Raw genomic sequence first — 25,948 nt, 5'->3', positions numbered from 1 at the left:
GCTTTTTTAACTGATCTCTTTGCAGAATAATAGTTTATGATATTTGGGCATTATACAATACAGTTGATAGGAAACATTTAAGGCCTTAGCCTTAAAATGAACATTTAGGAATGTATTTCCATGTGCATGATATGCCACCTGTCAATTTTGATACCTGTAAAAACTCCTTTCACTTCACCATTGCCCTTTAAAGAGAGGTTCAGTAAGCCAACCCAGATGTATTATGGGAATACAGCCAACCTGTTTTCACTCCCAATGCATCAAGTTAACTTGGTCAGTGTCTCTCACAGAGCATATATGACCTTCTCAATTCCTAGAAGTTTACATTAATCTTATCACAGCAGATATTTGGGAGTGACAATGACAATCTGCTGACGCTTTATTTTGACCAGGTTAAGCCAGACCAGCTCAAGTTTACAGTATTTTTGCCACACAGAAGTAAACACTACTGACTTCCTGTGTCCCGGAAATATTTGACTAGTATGAATAATGATGACAGTGCACAGAATCCGCATATCTTTGTCACTTGCTCAGTAGGTGGGGTGATGCAACGTCAGAGGAGAGAGAAGCTCAAAGGATTATTTTCTTCTCTGCAGGTTGAGAAACAACCCGATCATAAACCTTTAAAAGGCCATTAGATTATCTCAGAAATGCAAAGTCACTAAGCTCAAAACAGGGTTGTTTTTCCTATTTCCTAATAAGAGTTCTAAACCCACGGCAAAGACATTATGGTCTATGGTTTTATGCCAGAATACTACTTCCTTGTTTCAGACATTATTAAAACAGATTTATGCTCATCTTGAAAAAATAAATTAAAAAAAACACACTGAATGTTCTTTTGGTGTTTCAAAAAAGGCTGATGAAACACTTTCAGAAGGACTTCAAAAGACGTGGATTTCCCTCTCTGTCATGAAGTAAAAAGGCTTGACAAAGAAAAGTCAACCACCAAGTTCCCATGCAGATAATGGCTACCTATGAAGCCCACCAAGTCACGTAGCGTGTCCGGCCTTGGGGAACACCTCTTTATTTAACGGCCCATGTAGTGAAATACAATAGGAAAGAACTGAGACGGCACAAAAAAGGTTTAAGGTAATTATACTCCATTATCCATCAGACATTTCGTGGACTGAGAGATAATGCGCACGTGTACGACAAGGACGTGATTGGGACAACCATACCCTCTGTTTGACTTAATGGAGGTGCCCATTATCGGCAAATGAAAGGCTGATTTACGCCAACACTTTCTACGTTAGTGCTCAGACAATGTCTCATTATAGTGAGCGTGTCTGATAACTGGGCTGGTGTCGCCTCTCCAAACATCGTCTGCATTGCGTTTCTCTCGCTGTCTCTTTGTGTCCGTCATTCCTCCTCTCTGTCCTTGGGTTGACGTGATGTTCGGCCGTCACGTTTTCCAGTGGAACTTTACACCAGAAGAAACTTAACGGGCCTCTCTTGTGTCTCTACACTGTCCGTCCGATATCCACGAGATGGAACAATAAAGGTTGAAGTGACCGGAGGCTATAGAGAGGGACGCAGTAAGATGTTCAGCTTGTTTACAGCCAGAGTAACAACTCCTCAGCAACCGGAGATCCCACGATACAGAAGGTCGAGAATACAATGTTCTAATTTACAGTCACCATGAATAGGCTACATATGCATACAAAGGGAACTCTGGTAATGCTTCCTTTCCTTTTGTTCATTAGAAACAGATGCCATATCTTGTGGTTAGTCACAAATTCACACATGCTTTCGGCTCTGCCCCCACTTTTAGTTTCCCACCACTGTGTCCAACCTTCTTTCCCACCCTAAAGTCAAATTACATAAGTGAGAGACACTGATTCCGTTTGCCTCAATTTCCCTGATCATCAATTGGGCATTTTCATATTGCTAAGACTTTTTAAGTTAAAACTTTAAACTAAACAGTGTTTAAGACCATTTTGTTTTCATTAATTGCACTAATTCCAATGACAGTTTGCTATAATTTAAACCCACCAGAAGCCAACCACAAAGCTATTCTGGCTACAAAACAACCCTAAAAAGAATCTAAGGTGACAAAAGCAGAACATGGGGCAATCCAAGTTGCGAAAATGAGTGTGGGAGTAAATATTTTTAAGTCTGGTATTTTCCTCTACATCACCAGCATCATTAATGGTGGATGTAGATAAACTCTCTATGTTCACAACACCTTGAATTATAATCCACAACCCATACACATGTACCAGCTCTATATAAAAGTCAGCACACAGAAAAGCCCTATCATAAAACAATTCCCATTTCCACACACAAACATGCAGATACGCAGTGAAAACAACACTTTCAACATGTTATCTCTATTTGTCAAACACATACAGAGGATTTATATAATTACTGTTTGAGTTACTGGAAAAATCTGCTGTCTATTATATAAGGACCTGAGCTCAGGTTGAGGAAAACATTTCATCCAGTCTGTACAGATTTCATGTAGGCTATTCATACAACTTGCTTGCATTTATGAGTATTGAAAAGAGCTGTTTGTTGTTTTGATTGGAGGCTAAATTATAGATGTCCTCTCTGCTCATAGGAACAAGTCTTCACACTGTCTCCTGCTCTCAGGGAAAACTGAAGTGATAAAGAGAGTGTTGACTGTTTTCAGGGAGATGTAAACCTTTAAGAACCGTGTCTTGTTTTCAACAACTTCATTTAAGGAGTTTTACATTATAATAGCATGTATACACATACTCAAACATACCAAACTCATAAAGACATTACCCAAACCTTCTCCCTCCCTATCTCCTCTGGGACCATGAGCACACTCAGAAGGAAAGAACTATGAATTTAGGCAAAACTAGCAAGAATTGTCATTGTTTTTTTTATGTTCATATATATACAATATATATTTCTGTGTAAAAAATAGTTAACGTTTATCCTTTTTTATTCATTGTTTATTTCTCTGTTTCTGTGTACCAGTGAGCATGTGAAACCAGAGTCAAATTCCATGTATGCCTACGCTTACATGGCCAATAAAGCTGATTCTGATTCTGAATAACATTTAAGAATTATGTCTAAAGAAAAACTTGTGCAGCGGCCGTTTGCAATGTGGCCATTTGGAGCAGGCCAAATGCTTCACGTTCTCCAGAACCGATCATCGCTCGTTGACTCCAGGAAAGTGAAGAAAGAGTCTGGTTGTAAAGTTTGTAAATCTAGTTTAAAAAATGAACTTCAGTCAATTAACTGTGGCCTGTAAAGGCCCACTAAGGACAACATGCTTGACTCAGTCCGCAGAGCTCTGAAGACCCCACACTGCTGCACAGAACGCTGTTTACTTGTTTATTTAAAGTTGATCAATACTGAACAAGTCTTATGTCCAAATTGCACCAATTTTGACATTGCAACTGTGCGTGAAGTAAAGTGTGAAGTAGATGGGGTGAATGGTTCTCCAGATATGAAAATGATACTTACAAACATACACCACATACATACAGACAGACAGTCAGACAGAGATTCCTTGCTTTAAATACATTAGCTCCATTAAAAGCTTCCACTCACCATAACTGTTGCCACTATGGTATTACCAGACTACCAGCCTAGACCTGAGGTAGTCATTGCACTCTGCAAAGAAATAGTCTATTCCTGAACACTGTCAATTTTACACTTTTTTTTCAAAGTCTGAACAAACTGTCAAACTATTACTTTAATGGACGGCTGGGTCAGTGAGTCCAGGTAGTGGAGGCCAGAGTGAACAATGTGAATCTTAAACCGACCTCTGAGAATGTTAAACATGTTAACAAGTCCATATGTGTACTGAGCACACTGCAATAGTGTGTACATATGTGAAAGCATAGCTTACGATGTATGAAAGTTAAAGAAGCAGATAAGCAACTCTTCAGTTCGCCCCAAACATGCAAACCCAAGCACAGAAACACAGATACACATATATTTATGGATCTAAATGTGAGTTTTATTCAATAACTCTAACTATAAGAGTGCTGCTCCAGATTAGAGGTTTAATTTCCTGCTTTGTTGGCTACATCCTTATTACTCAGCGGTTGTTTTGAAACAGGGCATGTCTGTAGCAATCCTCACATAAGGGACTGTGTGGATTCTCTCCAAAATATGACACACACACACACACACACACACACACACACACACACACACACACACACACACACACACACACACACACACACACACACACACACACACACACACACACACACACACACACACACACACACACACACACTAGTGCCTTGTCACAAAGACATTGACACGAAAGTGTGGGATTTGTTCTGGCAACTAAAAGCCAGCGATTGGTTACTGGCGAGTTCAGCTAGCAGATTGCGGTCGTCTTGCAGATCTTTCCTCCCAGGGAGCCGGCCTGTGGGCCAGCAAATGTCTGCAGTCTCTTGTCCCTCTTTTCTTAAAGCTTATTTTTAAGACTGTGTCATTAAACAGTACACAGTGGGGGCACTCGGAGCAGTCAGAGGGGAAAGGTTATAAACTCGGTCCAAGCAGGGCGAGTTACTGAACCAAATCTCATGGAATGTGACTGAGCAACCGCTCAAGAAATAAAACACACACAGATAAAGTATGTCAGTTTAAAGTAGGAGTACTGGTGGAAGAATTCACACAATTCTAATAGTTGCAGTACACCTCCAAAAAAATACTCCAGGATGACGATGACCTTTGTAAACTTCAGAGACAAAAGATCTAAAACATCCGGGAAGTGACTCTTTTTAGACTTCCTAACTTTGAGTGAACTCAACTGATGGAAGCTATCTGCAGCATGACTTTCAGTTTGCTCAGTTTACTGTTAAGGCATGAGAGTGAAGCTGATAACTATTAAAAAGAGACAAGGGGGTTTCCTGAGGAAGAATGCATGGTGTACATTTTTGTCCTTCAAATCCTTCTATCCCATTTAAAAAAAATACTTAGAATTAAGCTTAGGTGTGTATTTTGTACATGTATATTGTAATTGTAAATTGTTTTTTGCACGCTCGTGCCAACATCTTTCCAGGTTTTCTTTTACCAGCCCCCCCTGTAATCATCCGATCCATTCTGCGTGTGCAAAGTGCTGAGCCAGCTTGGATCTGGATCTGCGGTCATTGAAGTGGGAATTTCTTTGGCACAGAGTCTCCTGGCTGACATTGGAGAGGCAGGCAGGCAGGCTGCTGTGGCACGGGGACTAAAGACTGTCTGAAGGCTTTCCCAACCACTCTGGTTGGACGGACAGATTGAGGGCCTAATTAAAGTATTTTAGCCTCCACATGCTCATACGCTCAAATAGAGTCAAGCCTGTTAAATTAAACCCATAATCCCTACATGTAAGTTTGATATCAACTCCAAACTGCAACATACACTCTTAGATATTTCTGTCATGATCCCTTATGCCTTTCTCTTTTACTGTCTGTTCCTATCTTCCTCACTCCATCTTCCTCTCTTTTCCCAATCCCTTTTGTCCCTTCTTCTATGGTCTCTTCTCTCTCCCTTTTTTTATTCCGTCATCTTTCCCAAAATGATGAATACATTCAGTGTACAATAAATGGTGGGTGGCTAGAGCATAAAGGGGGGCTTATATTTGGCTCTGGATAGTTAAGGCTAATGAATGCATTTGTGTGTGTGTAAAGTATAATTACAGATGTTAGCCCCATGAGCAGTTAACTGTAACATCATTTGAGCAGACCATATTATGGACAAAATATGACTTTCTGTCAAAATGACACAATTTATACAGCACACTAGACCTCCTTGGTGAAAATGAATCTGTGTATAAACAATTTAATGGAATTCAAACAATTATATGCCACTATGAAAGGAGGAAGAGGTGTGTAAAGAGACACACAGATGTGTTCAAAGCAGTTCAAAACATGTTAAAATCCTGTTTGGGAAAACCCATCAACTGTCACATACACAAAAACTTGTGCATAGGAAAATATAATCATGCAAACTGACCTATGTAGTTATATTTTTTCAAGCATTTTTTGACTGTAATGATACCACAGTAATGTTTTGGAGTTGTTTGAGGAAAATAAGACTGGCTGAAACCTGGTCCAACAGATGGCACCTATAAACAGAGAAGTGAGAGCAGAAGGATTCACTTAGGAGAGTGCGCAAACTTGGAAACATTGGATCAAACCATCTCCTCTCTGCTACTCTGCAACTCCACTTTTGTGATACAAAGTGCTCCGGCCAAACCAAGAGAAGCCCAGGGACAACTTGTTCCCCACCCTCACCAATTACACTGTACATATCCAGGCCCATTTACAACATATTTTTCCTATAAGAAGGGGTGAAAGAACTTGACAGGAAACAGGAAGTTTGTCTTGTCGTAAAAAAAGACAACATTAAATATTAGAAATCCTCTCTGAGCTGTATATTGAATTCTCTGTTGACACGAGCTGTGACAAGAAAATACTGATGAATAAACTTTGAATATCCTGTAAAATTCTTTCTTAAGATACCTGCATCGAAATTAAAATTAGAGACGAGCCAGTGAGACTGTACATGGCCCTCTTCTGGTGGAAGTGTGTTCGCAGTGTGATGTGTGAGAGAAAGCCTCTTGTTCATACAAGCGTGCAGGTATTTGGTCTCAGACAAAAGAAGCTCTCAGCCAAAAAATACAGACTTGTCTTTGCTCTTGTGTGTATGTGTGTATGTGTGTGTCTGTGTGTGTGTGTGTGTGTGTGTGTGTGTGTGTGTGTGTGTGTGTGTGTGTGTGTGTGTGTGTGTGTGTGTGTGTGTGTGTGTCTGTGTGTGTGCTTAGGGAGTCTCCCCTCATTGCTCAGACTGCTCATTCTGCAGAGGTACATCCTGCCAAAACTACGGCAGTATGATGCGATATAACGATGGTGATAAGACACAACTTAGATTGAGCACAGAGGCAGGGTTACAGAGAAAAGTGTGTAAGAGACACGTTAATATCAATACTGTCTACTTATAATGTGACATTTTCACAGTTTCGTCTCCTATCTTTATCTCTATGCAACATGCTTTGACAATGGGTATCTTTTTAGTTTTGCATAATATCATTTGTCTTTACTGAACTGACTTAATGTATCTCCATATGATATCATAAAAAAAATGTATACAACAAGGAAAATAAAGCAGCAGAGCCAGGACTCAGTTCACTTCATTAAGAAGAGAGGGGGGGATCATGCTACCAGTGAGGTCATCACGTACGCATGGCAGTGCGTAAAGCATGCTTCCACTCCTCATTAGACAGGACGACACACAGTGGTTCTAGTTATAATAACCATATTGAATGAATAAAAAAGGTATTCGGCTGCATAGCAGTATAACAAAAAATATTGATATATTAAATGACCAAAACCAACAGCTGGTAAAGCTTCCAAGCCATCACAGTCACCGTACGAACATCACAGCAAATCCCTAAAAGTCTGTACTTTAGTTTGATAAATCAAATAATTCAATTCAATTCAATTCAGTTTATTTTGTATAGCCCAGAATCACAAATTACAAATTTTGCCTCAGAGGGCTTTACAATCTGTGCACATGCGACATCCTCTGTCCTTCCCTCACATCGGCACAGGAAAAACTCCCCTAAAAAACCCCTTTAACAGGGAGAAAAAAGGAAGAAACCTATGGGAGAACGACAGAGGAGGGATCCTTCTCCCAGGATGGACAGAATGCAATAGATGTCATGTGTACAGAATGAACAGTATAACAGAGATACAACACATTCAATGTATATGACATAAATGATTCATATAATAAGACTACTTATAATAACAGCAGCAATTATTACAGTAGAATTATAGCCATGAAAATAGGGATAGTAATGTGACTAATAATAATAATCGAAGCAGCAGTGGGTGTCAGTCGGCCCACAGCAGGAGGCACGACCACATAAGCAGCCACAAAGGTTGCTCAGACAACTTATTCAATTTGGTCCCTTAAAATAGTTATTGTCTTGTGACATGAAACCAGCAGCAGGGACTCTGTTTGTCTCACAGCCTGTAGGTATCAGTAGGTGCCATAATAATGAACCGTTTGCGCAGACGCACTCATATGAACATAAGGACATATGTCTGATTACCGCCGTGCGTAAAGGTGGTCATGACGGTCGGACAGGCTTTGCGGCGAAAAAATGTCCAACACGAGCCGGCAATGACTGACACAACTAAACTACCGGCTGGAGCAGCCATTCAGACTCTTACTACGAGAGGAGAAGAAGAAGAAAAAAAGTTGTCGGACTTACCGGTTTGGTGAATAAAAAGTCGTTGAAATCAGTGTTCAGATAGGAGCATCATCAGTGGACCCTGTTGGCAGGTGTACTTTAAAAGAAGAATGAATGAAAACCACAAAGCCGGTAAACGAGGTTCCCCTTCTCTCTCTCTCTCTCTCTCTCTCTCTCTCTCTCTCTCTCTCTCTCTCTGTGTGTGTGTGAGCTGGCTCAGTGAGCTCACAGTGCGTCACCGCTGCAAGATGAAACTCCCGTAAGTGAGTGTGTGCGTGAGTGTGCGTGTGTGTGCGTGCGTGTGCGTAAACCCCCTCTGTGTCGGCCGCTGTCTTTCCCCAGCAGGGACTGCAGCTCTCAACCTGGAAGCTGAAGCTCATAATGGCTTTAGGTCTTCTTATAATGAGGTGCCAATACACGGCCCCAAAATGGAAACCTAAAAACGTTCAAAATTAAACAAATATTCTAAAATGATGACATCTAAACAAAAAAAAGAGAATTAATGAAATAAATAATCTTTATAAATAAAAAAGTGTTTGAATAACCACAAATACAATTTTAAATATCTTCCTTTATTGTTGGTCATTTGTATTCCAGCAGTCCCTTTTCCCTTTTGATCGCACATAATCAGTATGTGTATCTTCAAAGACTCTTCCAACCATCTGGGTGAAAATATTTGATCCTCTGCACAGTATGAAAGATTTGACCTGGTGTACAAGCTTTTGGTTTGTCAAATTAAAATAAATGTTTGTGATTATCGGTGCTGTCTGCATCAATGTACAGTTCTCCAGCACCTGTGTGGCATTAGTAGTAACTACAGTGTACCTTGTCATAGAAGGAAAAGTACAGGTGTTACTAATATCATTAACGATGGCTCTGTTCTCGTCAACTGACCCGGTGTGACACTGAGCCAGGATGCTCAATACTGGATACAGTCATCATGTATTTTATCATTTACCCCTGAGCTTTTCCTATTGTGATGTTTCAAAATGGCCCATTGTTGTACACTGAATGTTAAAGTGATGTCTACTAAATAAATAGTCAATTAAAATGTTAATTAAAGTAGTTAAACTAAGTGAGTGTGTCTGTCTGGGAGTGGAGTAATAATACTGCAGTGTGAGCCCACTATACAGGTTTTGTAGGATAATCGGTGACCTTCATAGCGGCCTGGGGAAAAAAACAAGTGACTGAGGAGTGGATCATGTGTTAGCACTATGTAAGATTTTTTTCAAAGGAGATTGTCTAATTACACCCACAAAATACTGTAAAATGTATTAAACAGTGAATGAAGGAGATTTCCACGTGCCCAAGTTCTCTAGTCAGTGCGAGTCAATGACTCACAATATCAATCAGTCATTCTGGTGACACAGATGCATCTCTGTGCTGCTGTCTTTACTGCCTCTTTCAGTCATCACACAGATCTTCACTGTTTAATGCATCATTTGAATACTGTGTGTGGATGCACTGTGTGTGTGTGTGTGTGTGTGTGTGTGTCTGTGTGTTCATGAGGGGGGAAGGAGCAACATTTGTATTTGTGTGTCCTGAATGGCCTGCATTCATACGGTTTCCCTATATATATACTGCAGGGCTATCATATCACAATACACTTCATTGTGGGTTAGTGGGCTCAAGTAATGTGAATAGTTGAGTGACACTGAAGTGTGCTGATAAAAAACCCCATAAAAAAACACAGCTGTAACTGTGTTATGGTCAGGGCTGCTGGCTGAAGGAGGGCGTCATAAGACCTGAGTCCATTGTATTTATATTTATTCAATATCCATTTATTTTTTCTGACAGTGAAGAATGGAGGGGGGGAGAGGATTTTTATTATACAGCCTGCAAAACAATGATTACAAACCATTCTTCAACAGACCGTCCTAGGCTTCTTTAAGAATCTCTGACTTTTGCTTTTAATGTTTGGTTCCACCAAGTAAAAGATACAAGTTTTTTTAACTTTATATTAAGGATTGTGTAAAGTGACTACATGAAGTTGTGAATTTTAGTTCTTTCTACCAGCAGTGACACAGTTTAATTAAAGTTTTGGCAAAAGAAGGGCTGCTACACACAATTATTTTGATTATCGAAATATTTTAAGATTTTTTTTTTCAAACAATTAATCAACTACTCAGATAACTTTAAAAAATGAAATTATATATAATAAAAAAAATTGGCAGATTAAAGCCCAAAGGGTTTAGTTTCAATTATTTAAGACAAAAAAGCTGGTACAAGTATAATTTGTCATTTAAACGGGCCAGTCTGAAGGATTTGGCTGCATCTAGCGGTGAGGTTGCAGATTGCAACCAACTGAAACTTTCTCGATGTGTGAAGCAGAATTACAATGATAGATGCAAAAAGAATGAACAGCGAATATCCCATCTAGAACCAGTGTTGGATTTTTGCTCATTCTGTGATACTCCAGAAACAAAGTGACCGGTTTAAGCTGTACAGGGCTCAGTCTAAGGTAACAAAAACACAACAATTTAGATTGTTAGGGGATCATACACACAAGAAAACATACCTGTTAATACTACATTACATTTCTGTCAATAGATCCCCCTTAATGCTACACACTGTCCCTTAAAAAAAAGTGTCATTTTAATGATTGAATCAATACATTTTCTAAATTATTGCCGATTAGTTTGCTGTTGATCAACTAATCAATTTACAATAAAATGAAAATTTAAGGCACATTGGCATTCTATGAATGCATTCCTCTGTATCCTGTTTATGTTTTGTGCACCTAAGCATCATATCCTGGTTTAAGAAACCTAAATATGATGAGTTAATCAGCAGATAATCGGTTAAACCTTAATATGATAGATTATGTAACACATTTCAATAGACCAACTCCTCACCAGTTGAAGAAAGAACGACATAAACCGGCACCAGTGAACTGATTTAATTACAAAGAGGAACCCACAGTGACAAAACGAGAACAGCTACATACAGGACGTAACTTTGATAGACTGTAACCATGACAACTGCGACCAGAGCCAGAGAAACAGAGTTGTGACCAGGTTGTTTTTCCTTCCTTTAGACAACTGTGACAACGCACACATACGTTTCAGAGCTAACATGGCCTCCAGTGAATACCTTTCAGGCCCAAACTCAATCTTGTCGTCCTGGCAACAACAGAGGCCTTCTTGTCTTCTTTTGGAAAGATCTACGACAGTTATAATTTAAACGTCACTGACAGCGCATGCCAGAAAGGAGGAGGAGGGGGAAAAAATCACAAACAAAAGCAAAACCTTACACAAATATATAAAAATATGCCATTAGATTCATATCAACAATTGAGGACCGTGGGTGCACTATTTACAGAAAAAGGCAATATATACCAATATTTACAACAATAAAGACTTCTTTCACATACGGACATGAGGAAGATACTTACAGGTTTAGTGAGAGTTACAGTGATGATAGGATGTGTTGGATGTGATGGTGAAAATTAAGTGTAAATCTTCTGGTTCATTCTCTCAATCCTGGTCAAATAAGCATCCAGATTTACTTCATATCTAAGACGCGGTGTGTTCGTGTGCATGCTTGTGTGTCTGTAAAATGAAGAGAGTATAAATAATTACACTGGGCTCAAAACCTAAAATGCAACTGCTGAAAAATACTAATTGTCCAGTCATTAATATGTATGACTGCCAAGAAATTGTTATAGTATATGCTTTTTTTTGGAGGATTTTAAAGAACATCTACTAACTTTCTGATTCAGATTTGAAAGTCATTGACTCCAAGGTTTTGGTTTCAGCCCAGGACACTAAGTAATTTAGTTTTACCCAGAACTTGAAAACACAGTGAAGTGGGGACCCACCGTTGAGAGGCTGTGACCCCGTTTTGTTTCTACACTCACAGTTTTAGAAACGCTGCTCCAAAAGCGCTGGTACCAGCAGAGATAGCACACAGATGTTCCTCCACATCATTTCTCACATAAAAAATAAGACTCCACTCGAGGAGCTATCCATCGCTCCACAGCCAGCATAGATATACAGCATTTTCATAGGTGACTTGACAGCTCTTGGCACTGAGAACACAAATATAACATTTTGTTGTGACTTATACAGAACATAAAAAAAACGTTATGTGCTACCTTAACCTTAGAGGACGTAAAAATGAATAATTAAACATTTTTGGAAATAATCTTGTTCACTTTTGTGCTTAGTGTTAGATGAGAAGATTGTGGTGTCAATCTTTTCAACAAAAAGCCCAAAAAGTGTATTTCCCAAAATGTTGAACTAGTCCTGTAACATTTGCTAAAATTGTCCAACTTTCCTCTGCTGTATTCTATACATGCTACCACAAGCTAGCTATAATTTAGCCTCAAGTTTGGGCAATAAAAAATCACAAACAATGTCCCTCTAATGCTTTTTAACTGAATAACAGAGCACTTGTGGAGGTTGCACACACACTAACACACACGCCTTTACGCTTACAGAGGCAAAGAGCTCACTAGCTGCTATCATATTAACCAACCAAATTCCCTTTACTGTTGAAGAGTTAACCTAATGCGTATGCGTATGGGAAGTGGGAAAGCTCAGGTGAGTGCCCAGATGGCTGGCAAAGTGCAATGAGGTTTTCTAGGCTTGAATGGATCAAAGACAATCACCCCAAAGGCCGACACTAACATGTGAGTGTGTGCAAGGACAAGTCAGTGTCACCGTTCACTTCCCTCAGACATCTGCTGTAGTGCGAGTGAGAGCTGACTTTCCACTATGTGTGTGTGTGTGTGTGTGTGTGTGTGTGTGTGTGTGTGTGTGTGTGTGTGTGTGTGTGTGTGTGTGTGTGTGTGTGTGTGTAGTGGCTTAACTTTTAGGCACGTTTGTGTGCTCAGCATTTGTCCTTCTGACCTACTTTGTATCTTGGGTACTCTCGTCTCACAAACACACCACATGCATCCTTTTCTCCAACAATCAATACTGAAATCAGCGTTTGTGCATTAGGGGTGTAACAAAACACTTCTGACAAAAATGCCACAATATGCACCGTGAAGCTGTCAAATAATGGAAATTTTGAGCATCTCTTGCATTCAGCGCACCAAACAGATGACTGTCGGTTCAAGATAAGGATCGAGCTACGTTCAGAAACACTAAGAGGTGAATTTTGGGATCAGTTTGCAAGAATCAGTTTAGATGATTAGACATGTTTTGTCATAACAAAAAAAAATAACTTCTAGACAATTTACTTTTTGGGTCTGTTTCTCTACATTTGGGAAGTCATACAACTCCGAAACAAGAACCTCCTATTGTGAATTGTACTGAACCATCAGTGGACTGTTTCGTTTCACCCCCGCTGTGAATATCTGTCTGCCTGAACCAAACCATGCCTAGTTATCTATTCCGCTACTCAAGTCAGGCCGGTAAGTCAGGACGCTACTCAGGCCTCCTTGTTCTTTAACTCAAAAAAACTAAAAGTGGAAACTACATCTTCTATAAATTAAGTGCTGAAAAAGAAAAGGCGCTAAAATCAAAACCATAAATACTGTACATAACCGTCGCTATCTAATACCATAGCGTCACAGAAGTCAGTAACTTCAGCTCCTGATTTCTGCAAAACAAACATGTCAAAACTCTAACACACACACACACAAGGCTTTGGCATAGTCATGTTAAGGAATACTTTTTTTTTTACTACTCCACTCCAGTAGCAGGCCTCATCTACGTTCTTTTCATTTTATACCGACAAAGAGAATTAAATAAGAAAATCTGATACAAAGTGATTATCTGTGAAAAACACACATTTCAGTTTTTTTTCACAAATATCTTCCTATTCAGTGAGAGGAGGCTGTGCATTAATGTGTGTGTGACTGTGTATGTGTGTGTGTGTCTTCCTTAATACCCTTGCCAGATATTGCACTTTAATGATAATCACTCTTCCTCTACAGGGAAAAAAAAAGTGATTTTAGCAGTCTTATAAGCAATGCTTGCGGAGATATTGTTACAACCCTTCTAGAACCAGAAATATCTGATCTAAGATCTGCCATTAGGGGTTGTTTTCCACACAACAAAAATAATTTGTCTTTGACGTCTTCAAAGCTCAGTCATCAACTGAACCTCTCTCTCTCTCAAGCTTGAGCTCCAACTGCAGAAATAAACGCAAATTCAGAATATCCATCAAACCACAGTCTGTTTGTTTTACTTAGTTTCCATTCATATATTTTTACATGACATTCACCTCTGATCATCAGGAGGCATTCTGTCTGCAGTTCAGGCTAAGATGAAGTGATGATGGAGTAAAGGGTTGATGTCCAAGTCCCCAAGAAAACAGAGAAAATTTCAAAGGACAAGCACATGCTTCACTTAGATGTCCTGTTTCAACCTCCTGTGCAATGACATTCTGTCCTCTTCTTCACAGTCTAACCATACATCCATGTGTGAAAGTTTCATTTTCCCCTTCTTGTCTTCTTCCGTCTCCTTCAGTGAAGACTTGACTTTAAAGACACTTTTTCTAGACAATATTTTCAGATGCCAAAAAAACAAAATACACAAGCACAGACACCACTCAGTGAGCAACAACGCACACCATCAGAAACATTAACACGAGAAAACTGGCTTTTGAAGTGATCATATTCATTAGTAAGTCCAGGTAGGGAGTTGGCAGCCATATTACGCACATAGAGACTGGTGGACTGAGCAGAAGACCAAAACAACAACATCAAAAAGTGAGGAGTCCGATGGGGAAAAGGCGAGGAGCTTGTGCGCCGTTTTCAGCTAGAGGGAGGTTTGGGCGGGTTGTTCAAACCAGGTGTCGATTGTCTCAGACCTTCCAGAGCAAAAGATGGTTGGTACTGTCGTCCCGTCCGACCGTTTCACTGCTATTGGTGAGTCTGAAGTCCTCATAGCCGTCGCCGCCGGAAATGACTAGATTGTTGGTTTTTGATGGGATGAGGGCGGAGGCTCGGCGCCGCGCGGAGTCACGCCTCTGGAGGTTCCCGTCCACTGTGCTGCTGCTCTGAGATTGGTTGCCTAGAAAACAGAGAAGAGGGATTAAAGGTCAAGGGAAGGCACACGTGATGATACAAATTTGATTCAGTTGTTCAATTTTTGTGCTGCAAAAGAGTGAAAATAAAAAGAAAGGGGGAAAAAAGCAATAACTACCTGTGGAGTCAGCTGTTGAAGGAGGGAAGTTCATGTCAAACCCTTCCGGTAGTTCAATTGATGTCAGGAAGCGAACGTGTCCCGTGTGTCCATGAGCTGAGCCCATTGGCACCTGAGGAACTTTCAGTGTCCCGGCCACAGTTCCTGAGCTCACTGCTGGGACCACCAGCGTAAGGACCACCCCTGTAGAAGAACACCAAGATCTTAAAAACGTACTTTCTTTTTTAATCAAAAGACTAGAAGTACCGTCCTGCAATTCCTTGTAGATGTTCCTGAGATATCACATTCACAAAAAAATGTTCCGCACATACAGACAACCTGAAAACATAAGGGCCACCGGCCACAGCTGATGCCAGCGCGGAGGCATAATAATGATAAATGTAAAATTCCTAAATTCTACAATTGCAAAAATATACACTACGTATTACATAAACATAATGTATTTTGTAATGCTTTTTTGCAATGATGTTCGCGAGTGAAACAAAACGGTACTTGAGTTTCATCATCAGCTTAATGTGTTTTTGGATGTGTTTACCTGCACTGGTGCCGATCCACAGCAGATCCTTACAGGCCAGCAATGCTGTGATTCTCAGACAGGCAGCTTTGTGCTGTCTGATAATGGCGTCTGCACCTGAATGGAGAGAAAGAAAAGAGACAATGGGATGTAGGTGAGAGGAGGGACAGTGGTGAGGATGAAGGGAGGAGTAAAGTGAGGGACAGTGGAGAGAGAGAGAGAGAGAATGAGTGAGGTGGTGATTCAAATTTAGGGAGGATAGAGAGGACAGGGAAAATATTTTGCAATGGGAATTAATACGATATAAATATGTATAAACGTTTCTGTTACTCAAAAAATCTGTATGTGCTTGTTTTCTTTGTGTGTTTACCTGCGAGCATCTTGTGCACAGCGGGCGCCACGTCCACCTCTGTCAGGCTCTCCAAGGTCTGAGCGTGGTAAAGTTTGACCTGTGCACTTCCCTGCAACGCCAACCACACACCGTGACCGTACGCCACCATGCAAGTCACGCACCGACTGCTGTCTGTGCCCACCTGGAACCAGTGCTGAGCGGGAGAGAAGACACACACAAACACTGATTGTTTTGTCTGCAATGTCGCTAATTCGTCCGTACACAAATTCGTTAACCCTTCTACCTACCTCTTGTACCAATGTAGTTGTGTTGATAATAAGCACTCTGTTCTGTGAGCCACACCAAAGCTTTCCTCCCACAGGAACCATTTTGGTGACAGGGCTACTGGGCGTGCCCAGAACCAACGTCTGAGAAGACTGAGGGTCCCAGAAACTACCTGCAGATTGAGATAAAGGGGGGGGGGGGGGGGTTATACAGAAAGAATATAAAGGATAGAGGAACATGAATAATATAAATACTTAAGTGGTTGAAGCAAGCTGAATTAACGGTAATGTCAGCACTCCCAATAGGTGCTGTACAGTAGCAGCATGTTAAATAAAAAATTTCAGATTTCAGCAACTCAGCTTCCACAGAAACACTTTTGCTCCAAACGCCATTTTACCTGCTTCTCTCTGATAGACGATCACCTCTCCATTGGCCAACGCCACAAACACTTTGTTGTCCAAATACCTGTAGGAGGAAACAAAGACAAGGAAGGATGTCAAGGGAAGCACACAATGAATGACATAACAATACTAAAAATACAATGCCTTTTTCATTTTGCAAAATCTCTACAAGAAAATATCCAGGTGGCAGAGACAGGAAAGTAGAGGCCAACAGGGGACAGACCTGACAGAACACATTGGAACCCAGCTGCATCAAATAGCTTTCCATCATTGTGGCTTAAACATTTCTTTTTGTCTAATGCAGCATAAATTCCAGTATTATTTTTTGTTTTTAAAGGAAAAGTAGCGGAAAAGAAGGGAACTCACAGTATACAGAGGATGGAGGCCGAGTGTTGCATCTTCATGCTGTTCTTACGGTTACGGATGTTGTCTGAGGACTGGTACACGTGGATGCTTGCAGGAACAGAAGCATTATAGGAGGTTAGGTGAAGAAATCAGTACACTAATAACCAAGGAAACTTTTTCTATGTGAAAACAGAAAACCACAGTTTTTGTATGTGTAGGTTTATTGTTGTGTCCATAGGAAAATGAGCCACAGGTCCATACAATCTCTGAAGTGTCATAACTTCACTTGGGTTTACTTTTAATCTGGACCGAAGGTTTATGGTGTGTATGCGAGTGAGTGTGTGCATTACACACCATCCGTCCTCTGTGCCCAGCCACACTGAGCTCTGGTAGGCCTCCGGGTCGATGCTGAGCAGGTCCTCCAGACTCGCCCTGGTGAATGAGCCCCGAGAGGAGCGGCGCATGGCGCGGCCGTCCATGGGGCTTTCTGTGTGGCCCCGCCCTCCTCCGCCAACTCCCAACATCCCGGGAGCTCCGTAAGAGCTCACCACAGGGAACTCCTGCTCCTCCTCACTGCTGGTGGTCTCTGTAGCCATCTCCTTGGAGCCTGGGCCCTCGTCATCTTAAGAGGAGGACATGAGAGTATAAGTTTGAAGTGTGAACAGTAAGTGTGTGAGTGACTGGAGTGTTTCTTTACTCACTGCCATAGCTGGATGATATGGTGGAGTGACTGGCCTGACTCTGTAGAGTAGAGGAAGGGCTGGGTGAATCCTCGTCATCCGTGTCATCACTGTCAAAAGGAACAAGCTCCGCCCCTGGTCCTGGAAACAATCAGTTCATCGTCAAAATATCTATCCAATAGAAAACTGCAGAATAATCAAGTCAATGCCGTTCCTAAAGGTTATCAATAGGATAAGATTAGGATTATACTATAGCTGCCAGTCACATTGTAATTATGGACTAACCTGTGGGTCGCTCTGTCAGCTCCACAGATGATTGACAGATAGATATATGGAGCTGCTGCTGGGTGTGACCAGGTGCTGTGGAGGCAGTGGTCAAGGTGGGCTCTGATACACGCTCCCTACGAAGTTAAGAGTCATTGGTTAATGGTACAGAATATAAATGAAGTCAGGGATAGAATCAATGAACCAGTGAGGTGCAGCTTAAGCTGGGTTTTTTTTGTGCAATTGTGTGTGTGTGTGTGTGTGTGTGTGTGTGTGCGTGCGTGCGTGCGTGCGTGTGTGCGTGTGTGCGCGCGTGTGCGCGCGCGTGCGCATCGTGTCCAGTCAGAAAATGCTCACAGTAACTTGTTGTAGCTACCAGGGAAATCCTGATTTTACTACACGTACTGTATGCTGCATAAATACTGCAGTGTGTAGTATTTCTCAGATCGCACTACTGCAGTTCCAAATACACACAGCACTGTTGTCGTCTAGCAGTGCAGCTGCGCTCCGTGCTTGATAGCATCATTCTCAACAAAATGATCATCTGATGACAGACGTGGGTGATTGATTGAGTGTAAGATATAACGCTGAAATGATTAGTCAGTGTGTGTGTACTGACCTTCCCTTGAGTCCGGGTACGGCAGCAATACATATGATCCTCGCTGAGCAGACAGCGATACAGGCCTCAACTGTGGGCTCATCTTTGATGTTCAACAGACACACCTGGACAGAGAAAAACATCATCATCATCAGTCAAGTTGTGACGGCAAAAGGCAAAATAGTTTTTTTTTCTCAACAAGAAAGCACATGGAATAATATAATAGGTTCTCACCTGTCCAACGTATCCATCACTGTTACACACCCACACCTCACAGCCACTGTCAGGACAGCTGTGGCTGGGAGAGGCACACGAAAACTGGAGACAAACAACAATGCATGAGCGTTGATAACTTTTGTACATTTGTAAAGAGGGCTTGTCTACAGGTGTGAAAGTCATTCAAATGAGATAAATCATTTATTTATACACAGATTAGACGGCAGAGACTCTGTGCTGCTCTCACCTGCATTCCACTGCGTGTCTTCATAATAGGAATAGCCTTCAGAAACTCGGGGTCCCACTGGTCCTTATTCATTGCTAAACACAACATTGACAGTTAAACAAATAAAGTAGCTTGAGGCGCAATGAATCCTAGTCAGCATCATTTACAATAAAATAATAATTGTAGTATTAAAATTATAAAAACATAGCTTTGGAAAACTGCAACAAAAATACTTTTAGTTGCTTAATGCAGCTGACCCCAGAGTTTATTGTTAACCTGAGGGACTGTACAGATTGTAAAGCGCCTTGAGGCAAAGTTGTGATAAATTGGGCTTTATAAATAAAATCAACTTGACATGTTGAAATGAAACCATTGCATCCACATGCTGCTGCTGATACCTCCTTTGTCTACTGTAGCGGACAAGCTACACTACAGTAAAAAAATATTTAACTTCTTACTCACCTAACTTCTTCTTGGCATCTTCAAAGGCCTGTTCAAAGTTGGAGCGCGTGTCAGGCGAAGAGAACTCGAAGACGAAGCTGCTCTCGGCGGAGGCTGTGGTGAACTCCAGCTTTGTGGGCAGGAAGGTCATGCTGAAGGCCAGAGACTGCTTCTCCGACAGCTCCCTGTGCACGGACGCCATCAGGTCCTTTATTACCTCGTCGAGGGACTGAGAGAGATGGAAACAACAAGAAAAAAAAAGACCATTAGAAGTTGCACCATATCATAGAACAGAAGACAATAAGACAGGTCAAAATAAATAAATAAATTCTCATTGTGTACAAAAAAAGAAAGGTAAGATACAGTAAAACATGCGGCTGCTGTTTGCATGGTTGTGTGTGTGTGTGTGTGTGTTGGTTCACACTACCTGATGTGGGAAGCTGAGGGTCTCAGACATTTTGCTGATCTGACCCAGAGTGCTGAGATCCTCGTCTAATCGACTTATCATCTTCTGGATGCTCTCCTTGTTTGTTGCCTGAGTGGAGCCTAAGCAGAATTTTTCTTTTTTTAATAAAAAAGCAATCATAATGAAAAAACTAAACATCTCAAAGAAAAGAATGGTCGTGTCTAATTTTGATAATTGATGAAAGATCTGATGAAAGATTTCCATCATCTACCTGACACACAAGGCCCTCTCTCACCTGGAGAAGCTGGGAAGCACTGTGAGAGTCATGTTCTTTGACTTCTCCAGTGCTTTCAACACCATCCAGCCCTCCCTACTGAGAGAGAAGCTGCTGGAGATGAACCTGCACCCCGACACCACTTCCTGGATCACAGACTACCTCACAGGCCGGCCACAGTACGTCAGGGTGGATGGCTGTGTCTCTGAGTCTGTGATCAGCAACACCGGCGCACCCCAAGGAACTGTACTGGCACCGTTCCTCTTCACTCTCTACACCTCGGACTTCCGCTTCAACTCTGGTTCCTGCCACCTCCAAAAGTTTTCCGATGACTCCTCCATTGTTGGATGTATCACCAGGGACAACGAGGAGGAGTACAGAGGACTGATTGAGAGCTTCATCACATGGTGCAGCAACAACCACCTGAAGCTCAACATCAGCAAGACCAAGGAGCTTGTGGTGGACTACCAGAGGAACAGAAGCCCCCTGTCCCTGTTTTCATTCAGGGAGGGGAAGTGGAGAGGGTTGAGTCCTACAAGTACCTTGGGGTGCAGATAAACAATAAACTGGACTGGACACACAACACTGATGCCCTCTACAGGAAAGGACAGAGCAGGCTGTTCTTCCTGAGGAGGCTGAGGTCCTTCAATGTGTGCAATAAACTGCTCAAGGCATTCTACCAGTCTGTGGTAGCCAGTGCCCTCTTCTTCGCTGTGGTGTGCTGGGGTGGTGGCATCAGGACTGGAGATGCCAACAAACTTAATAAGCTGGTGAGGAAAGCCAGCTCTGTGGTGGGTCTGGAGCTGGACAGTCTGGAGTCAGTGGGTGAGAGGAGGATGAAGGCCAAACTCGGAGCCATCCTGGACAATCCCTCTCACCCTCTCCATGAGGAACTGTGGCAGCTGGGCAGCTCTTTCAGCCATCGGCTGATTCTGCCAAAGAGCAGGACGGAGCGCTTCAGACGCTCATTTGTGCCCACTGCCATCAGACTGTATAACAACAGCGGAGACCACAGTCTGTCAACATGCTGACCAGGCCCCCATGTGGATATACTGTACATTTTTATTCCTGTTCTATCTTTATTTTGTTGTATAGTATGTGTATTTATTGTCTGTGTCTGTGTAGTTGTATAGTATGTGTATTTATTGTCTGTGTCTGTGTAGTTGAGCTGCTGCAACACTTGAATTTCCCCCATGGGGATCAATAAAGGAATATAATAATAAGATCATATTGATGAACAGGAACATTTATTCTTTTTTTGTTGTTGATATAAATCAATAAGAAATATCATTATGTCACCAGAGGTATTAGAGGTTACTCAGGGGCATGAGAGTCACATGAAGAAAACATTTAACTGACAGGATGCCTATGTGTTTCATAACATCAGCAGTGAAAGCTCTAAAGATGGAGTCTTACTTTTCACCACCTCCACATCCTCCAGGGGAAGCTTCCACAGGAACTTGTATTTACTGGAGGTATCAATCATACTTGCAGCGGAGTATCTGATGGAGAGAGCAGCAGAAGAAGAAGAGATAGAAAGAGAAAGTTTTATCAAACATTGTAGGAAAAGTGGCCTTTTGTACAACACCAGGGGGTTTAGAACTAAATTATGATGGTGAGTGTTTAACGTGTGCTTGTGTGTGTGTGTGTGTGTGTGTGTGTGTGTGTGTGTGTGTGTGTGTGTGTGTGTGTGTGTGTGTGTGTGTCACATACAGGCTCATGGAACTGCGTCTTAACGAGCCAGACTTTCTCTTGAGAGTGGTGCAGATGATCAGATCACTGAAGAGGAAGAGAGAACGGTCTTTCTTCCCACCAACTGTCTTCTACAGAGAGAGAAAAGAGAGAGAGGAAGAGCTCAACTAATCTTAACTTGGACTCGGAATCAGTTTTAATACAATATAATATTTATGAAACAGTCCCCGTTCAGCCTTTCTATTACTTTTGACTTCTTTTCCTTGACATGAGACCAATATAGAAACCTTGTTAGGCTACAAATATTTGTCAACTCAGAAAGTACTTCTTACCGCCTCCATGACCATTTCCTGTCTCAAGAACTTCCTCTGGGGGTTTAGAATCTAACAAAAACACACACAGAAAAAATGAGCATCACTTTAAGCAACTGTAAGGTGTTGTCACTCTTTAAGGATGGAATGAAATAGCTGTATAAAATCCATTAGCACTGGGAAACACTGTAAAAGACACAATGTGATGGGCATTTTTCCCCATTTTCTTATATCCTATGATGTTAAATGAATCAATTAATCAAGGGACAATCTGCTTATTAATCAACAATGAAAACAGTTGTGAATTTTATCTTTACAGTGATAAATATCTCACATGTTCAACTCCCTCTATGTGCGCCTCGATCTCCTGGATGACCCTGGCCTCCCTCTCTGCCTCCTCGGCAGAGCGACGGCCCTTATTGATCCTCTCAGCCAATCGCTTGATGTCTCTCTGGGCGTCCAGTAAGTATGGGTGGTCTGGGTGATCCTCTGGGGTGTGCTTGAGCAGGTCCTTGAACAAAACAAACACAAATACATTAATCTCCCCATACACGAGCTTCTCGTCACTAAACACAGGATGAGGCTACAAAACAGTATACAAAAAGTAGGCAGATACATTTTTAAATGATTCACCTTCACCAGCAGCTCATATCGAGGAATCCTCTGGACCGGTTTAATCATCAGATCCCCCAGAGCCTGTTTCTCCTTGTTCTCACGCATGTTATGCTGTAAGGGGTGAAGGCAGGAGTAGAATGGAGACAGAGGATGGATATAAGAGAGTGTGAAAGACTCATGTAAGCACAAGAAACAATATGTGTTGCAAGTCAAGTCTCCACCACAGGATGGCGTAGTGGTTGCACTCTAAAAACCCCGTCTGGCGTGGAGCTCTCTGTGGTCGAAAACTGAGAACAGGACGAGGACATGGGAGGTTTTTGTGGTGCCTGATAATATTTTCTACATCTGTGCTTCTGTCTGTTATTCCCATACATATATTTCTGGTGGCACACCACAGCACATTAAAGTGTACAACAGTGGTCTACCATATCTAACTGGACATATTGGTAAAATATTGCGGGGTTTTCAAGTCAGATTATCTGGTTGAAAGAGATGATTTAAGACAGTAATTAGTCCTTAATTATAGTTTCACACCCAGAAAGATAACATGAATAAAAATATAGATATTTACTGAAAGACAAAATAAATTTAAGTAGTTTCCTGGCATTGTGAAAACATTTAAGATCCTTCAGATCTCCTGAGCAGAGGAAACAAACCGTTCCACACAATGAATTTGACATAATCAGATTAAGAAATGAATGTATTTGCACAAAAACTTGATATTAAGCCAGTATGTCCAACACATGAATTTTCATTTTGCTCAACAGTGTAAAATCTTTTTCATAAACATTTATAAGTCAATTCAAAATATGTATCCTAACGGCCTGTAGAGCAAGAACAGTCATGTGTCCCTCTTTCCAACTCAGAAACAAGAATACCTTCTTCAACAAACTGGACTAACAAGACAGGAAGCACACACACACACACACACACACACACACACACACACACACACACACACACACACACACACACACACACACACACACACACACACACACACACACACACACACACACACACACACACACACACACACACACATATTTATTTTAACTTTTATTTTAACAAATATGCTCAACAAAGCACCTTTAAGGCTCTAAAAGCTGGTCAAAGGCTCTTCCACCAGACATGAAAATGTCTAGACTGGTTTCCAGTTTTCCAAAAAAACACATAAGAGCAGCTGCCCGGACAAAACAGGACATCCTGTGACTCAGTCCAACACTCACCTCCAGAAACTTGTGAAACGCTGGCTTGGCCTCCTTGGCAATCCTCACAGCATCTTTGGCATTGAGAAAGTTGTCGATGTACGCCGAATACATATTAGCTAGGGTCTCTTTGGAGAACTGGAGAAAAGCAGAAGAGGATATTTAAGTTAATATGTGTGCACTCCTTTTCTGCGGTCTATCTAGACCCTAACCTATCCTTTGCTATGGTTAACTTGACCCCTCTTAACTCTGGTTTAACTTCCCCTCATGCAAGCTTATCCTAAAAAGTTTTACCCATAACCCTTCTTATGACTAATCTTCTGTTTCTTTATCTACAACAGTAGATAAGTTATCCATTTTAGATAAAAAAACGAATTCTCTCTTTTGGGGGATTGGGCCATGTCTGACCTCAGCATCACTGCCCCTCTGTTAGTCGGCTTCGCTATGGAATCCAATCGCCAAAGACTTTGTATTATTCATTTCTTGTGCATTTGTAATCAATTATTGAAATCTCTCCTGATTGAAATAAATGTTAGGATTTGCTGCTTTATTCTGTTTGATTAATTTGAATATGTTGGGGGATTGGACATAAAATAAGACCTGTTATAATGAGTATTTTTTAATTCTTGTTTTTTAACTTTTTATGACAAAAATATTGATAACTAATGGCTCAAACTTGTTGAAAATAATATTCACAAGCAATATAATAAAATGTCACAAGCGTATTTACTTTCCACCAACAACAAAACCATCTTCCCATAATTCCAGGATTAATATTTCCCAGGTACATTGTTGCATTTGGTGAAACAATCAGGATAAAAAAAAAAACACAGATAAGAGGAAAATATCCCAGTACTGCCATTTTGGTTCACTTTGCGCTAAACATGTGCTGAACAGTCAACATTGAATATGTGTTGTTTTTGTTTCTGTGTAAATGACTCATAATAACAGCCAAAGAGCTGGAATGGAGAGGTTCCCTTTGTGTTTACAATTGGTTTAGGCTGGCGTTACAAACAATTAGAATAATAGTTATTTCAATCCATCAAACATACAAATAAACCCACACATATGATTAACCCTGTCCTGCTTTCTTTTTAACGATAAAGGGCAGGGCACAGAGAGAGACTGAAAATTCAAAAAACAACAAATGAAAAGGTTTTAAGATATGGACAGTGTGAACAGACATAAGGCACAGTGTGGGACCCTCTTCTGTTCCTCCATGTATTTCTCTTTTATCATCCATCTCCCAGTGTCCTTTCCTCGCTCCCTCTTGAGGAACAGTAAGAGGACAGACAAATAACATCTGAGGACAACGTGAGGATTAGTCAAAGGAGAAGAGAAAGAGAGAGAGAATAGGTATGCGCTGTTAAATATATCATCAACTGATCTAGTCTTAGCTCTGTTAATCGTTTGTCATTACAAGGCACAGACGGAGCAGGAAGAAGACAGAGTTGGTTCATCTGTGTCTAAAAACACAATCAAATCAGTTATCAGAAATACCCCCGACAAAGCCAATCTGCTTTATTCTCTAACCCTATAAACAGACAAAACATGTGCCCCGTGTGAGGCTCGAACTCACGACCTTCAGATTATGAGACTGACGCGCTGCCTACTGCGCCAACGAGGCCTGAGATTTCTTCCTGCTGCTGGAGGTTTAAAAGCCGCAGCAGAGAGAGGGGGGAGGAGTGTAAAGTTCAGAATGAGCAGCGTGGAGGACCTATCACAGCAGAGAGAGACAGGGGGGAGGGAGCGTGAGGCTCGGTATGAGCAGCGTGGAGGACCTATCACAGCAGAGAGAGACAGGAGGGAGGGAGCGTAAGACTCGGTATGAGCAGCGTGGAGGACCTATCACAGCAGAGAGA

At 41.3% G+C, this 25,948-nt stretch overlaps 1 protein-coding gene and 1 non-coding gene across 2 annotated transcripts in view; both read right to left on the bottom strand.

Annotated features, from left to right (window-relative positions):
• Positions 1-11,063: 11,063 nt before the first annotated feature.
• Positions 11,064-25,948, bottom strand: part of LOC129097858 (rho guanine nucleotide exchange factor 17-like) — a 61,141-nt gene continuing 46,256 nt past the window's right edge. The window contains 21 exon segments of the mRNA XM_054606783.1: positions 11,064-15,147; positions 15,280-15,462; positions 15,815-15,910; positions 16,164-16,338; positions 16,433-16,581; positions 16,807-16,874; positions 17,177-17,263; positions 17,510-17,777; positions 17,857-17,976; positions 18,121-18,236; positions 18,719-18,822; positions 18,932-19,015; positions 19,161-19,234; positions 19,602-19,809; positions 20,008-20,126; positions 21,677-21,762; positions 21,974-22,083; positions 22,285-22,335; positions 22,598-22,774; positions 22,897-22,989; positions 24,108-24,224. Coding sequence (XP_054462758.1) covers positions 14,939-15,147; positions 15,280-15,462; positions 15,815-15,910; positions 16,164-16,338; positions 16,433-16,581; positions 16,807-16,874; positions 17,177-17,263; positions 17,510-17,777; positions 17,857-17,976; positions 18,121-18,236; positions 18,719-18,822; positions 18,932-19,015; positions 19,161-19,234; positions 19,602-19,809; positions 20,008-20,126; positions 21,677-21,762; positions 21,974-22,083; positions 22,285-22,335; positions 22,598-22,774; positions 22,897-22,989; positions 24,108-24,224 — 2,694 coding nt within the window. The 3' untranslated portion in view covers positions 11,064-14,938.
• On the bottom strand, positions 25,641-25,713 carry trnam-cau (transfer RNA methionine (anticodon CAU)). Its single transcript has one exon. It is a non-coding gene; the product is annotated as a tRNA-Met (tRNA).

The sequence above is a fragment of the Anoplopoma fimbria genome, chromosome 1, assembly GCF_027596085.1.
Source record: "Anoplopoma fimbria isolate UVic2021 breed Golden Eagle Sablefish chromosome 1, Afim_UVic_2022, whole genome shotgun sequence".
Classification (NCBI taxonomy): Eukaryota; Metazoa; Chordata; class Actinopteri; order Perciformes; family Anoplopomatidae; genus Anoplopoma; species Anoplopoma fimbria.
This window is presented reverse-complemented; position numbering and strand designations above follow the sequence as displayed.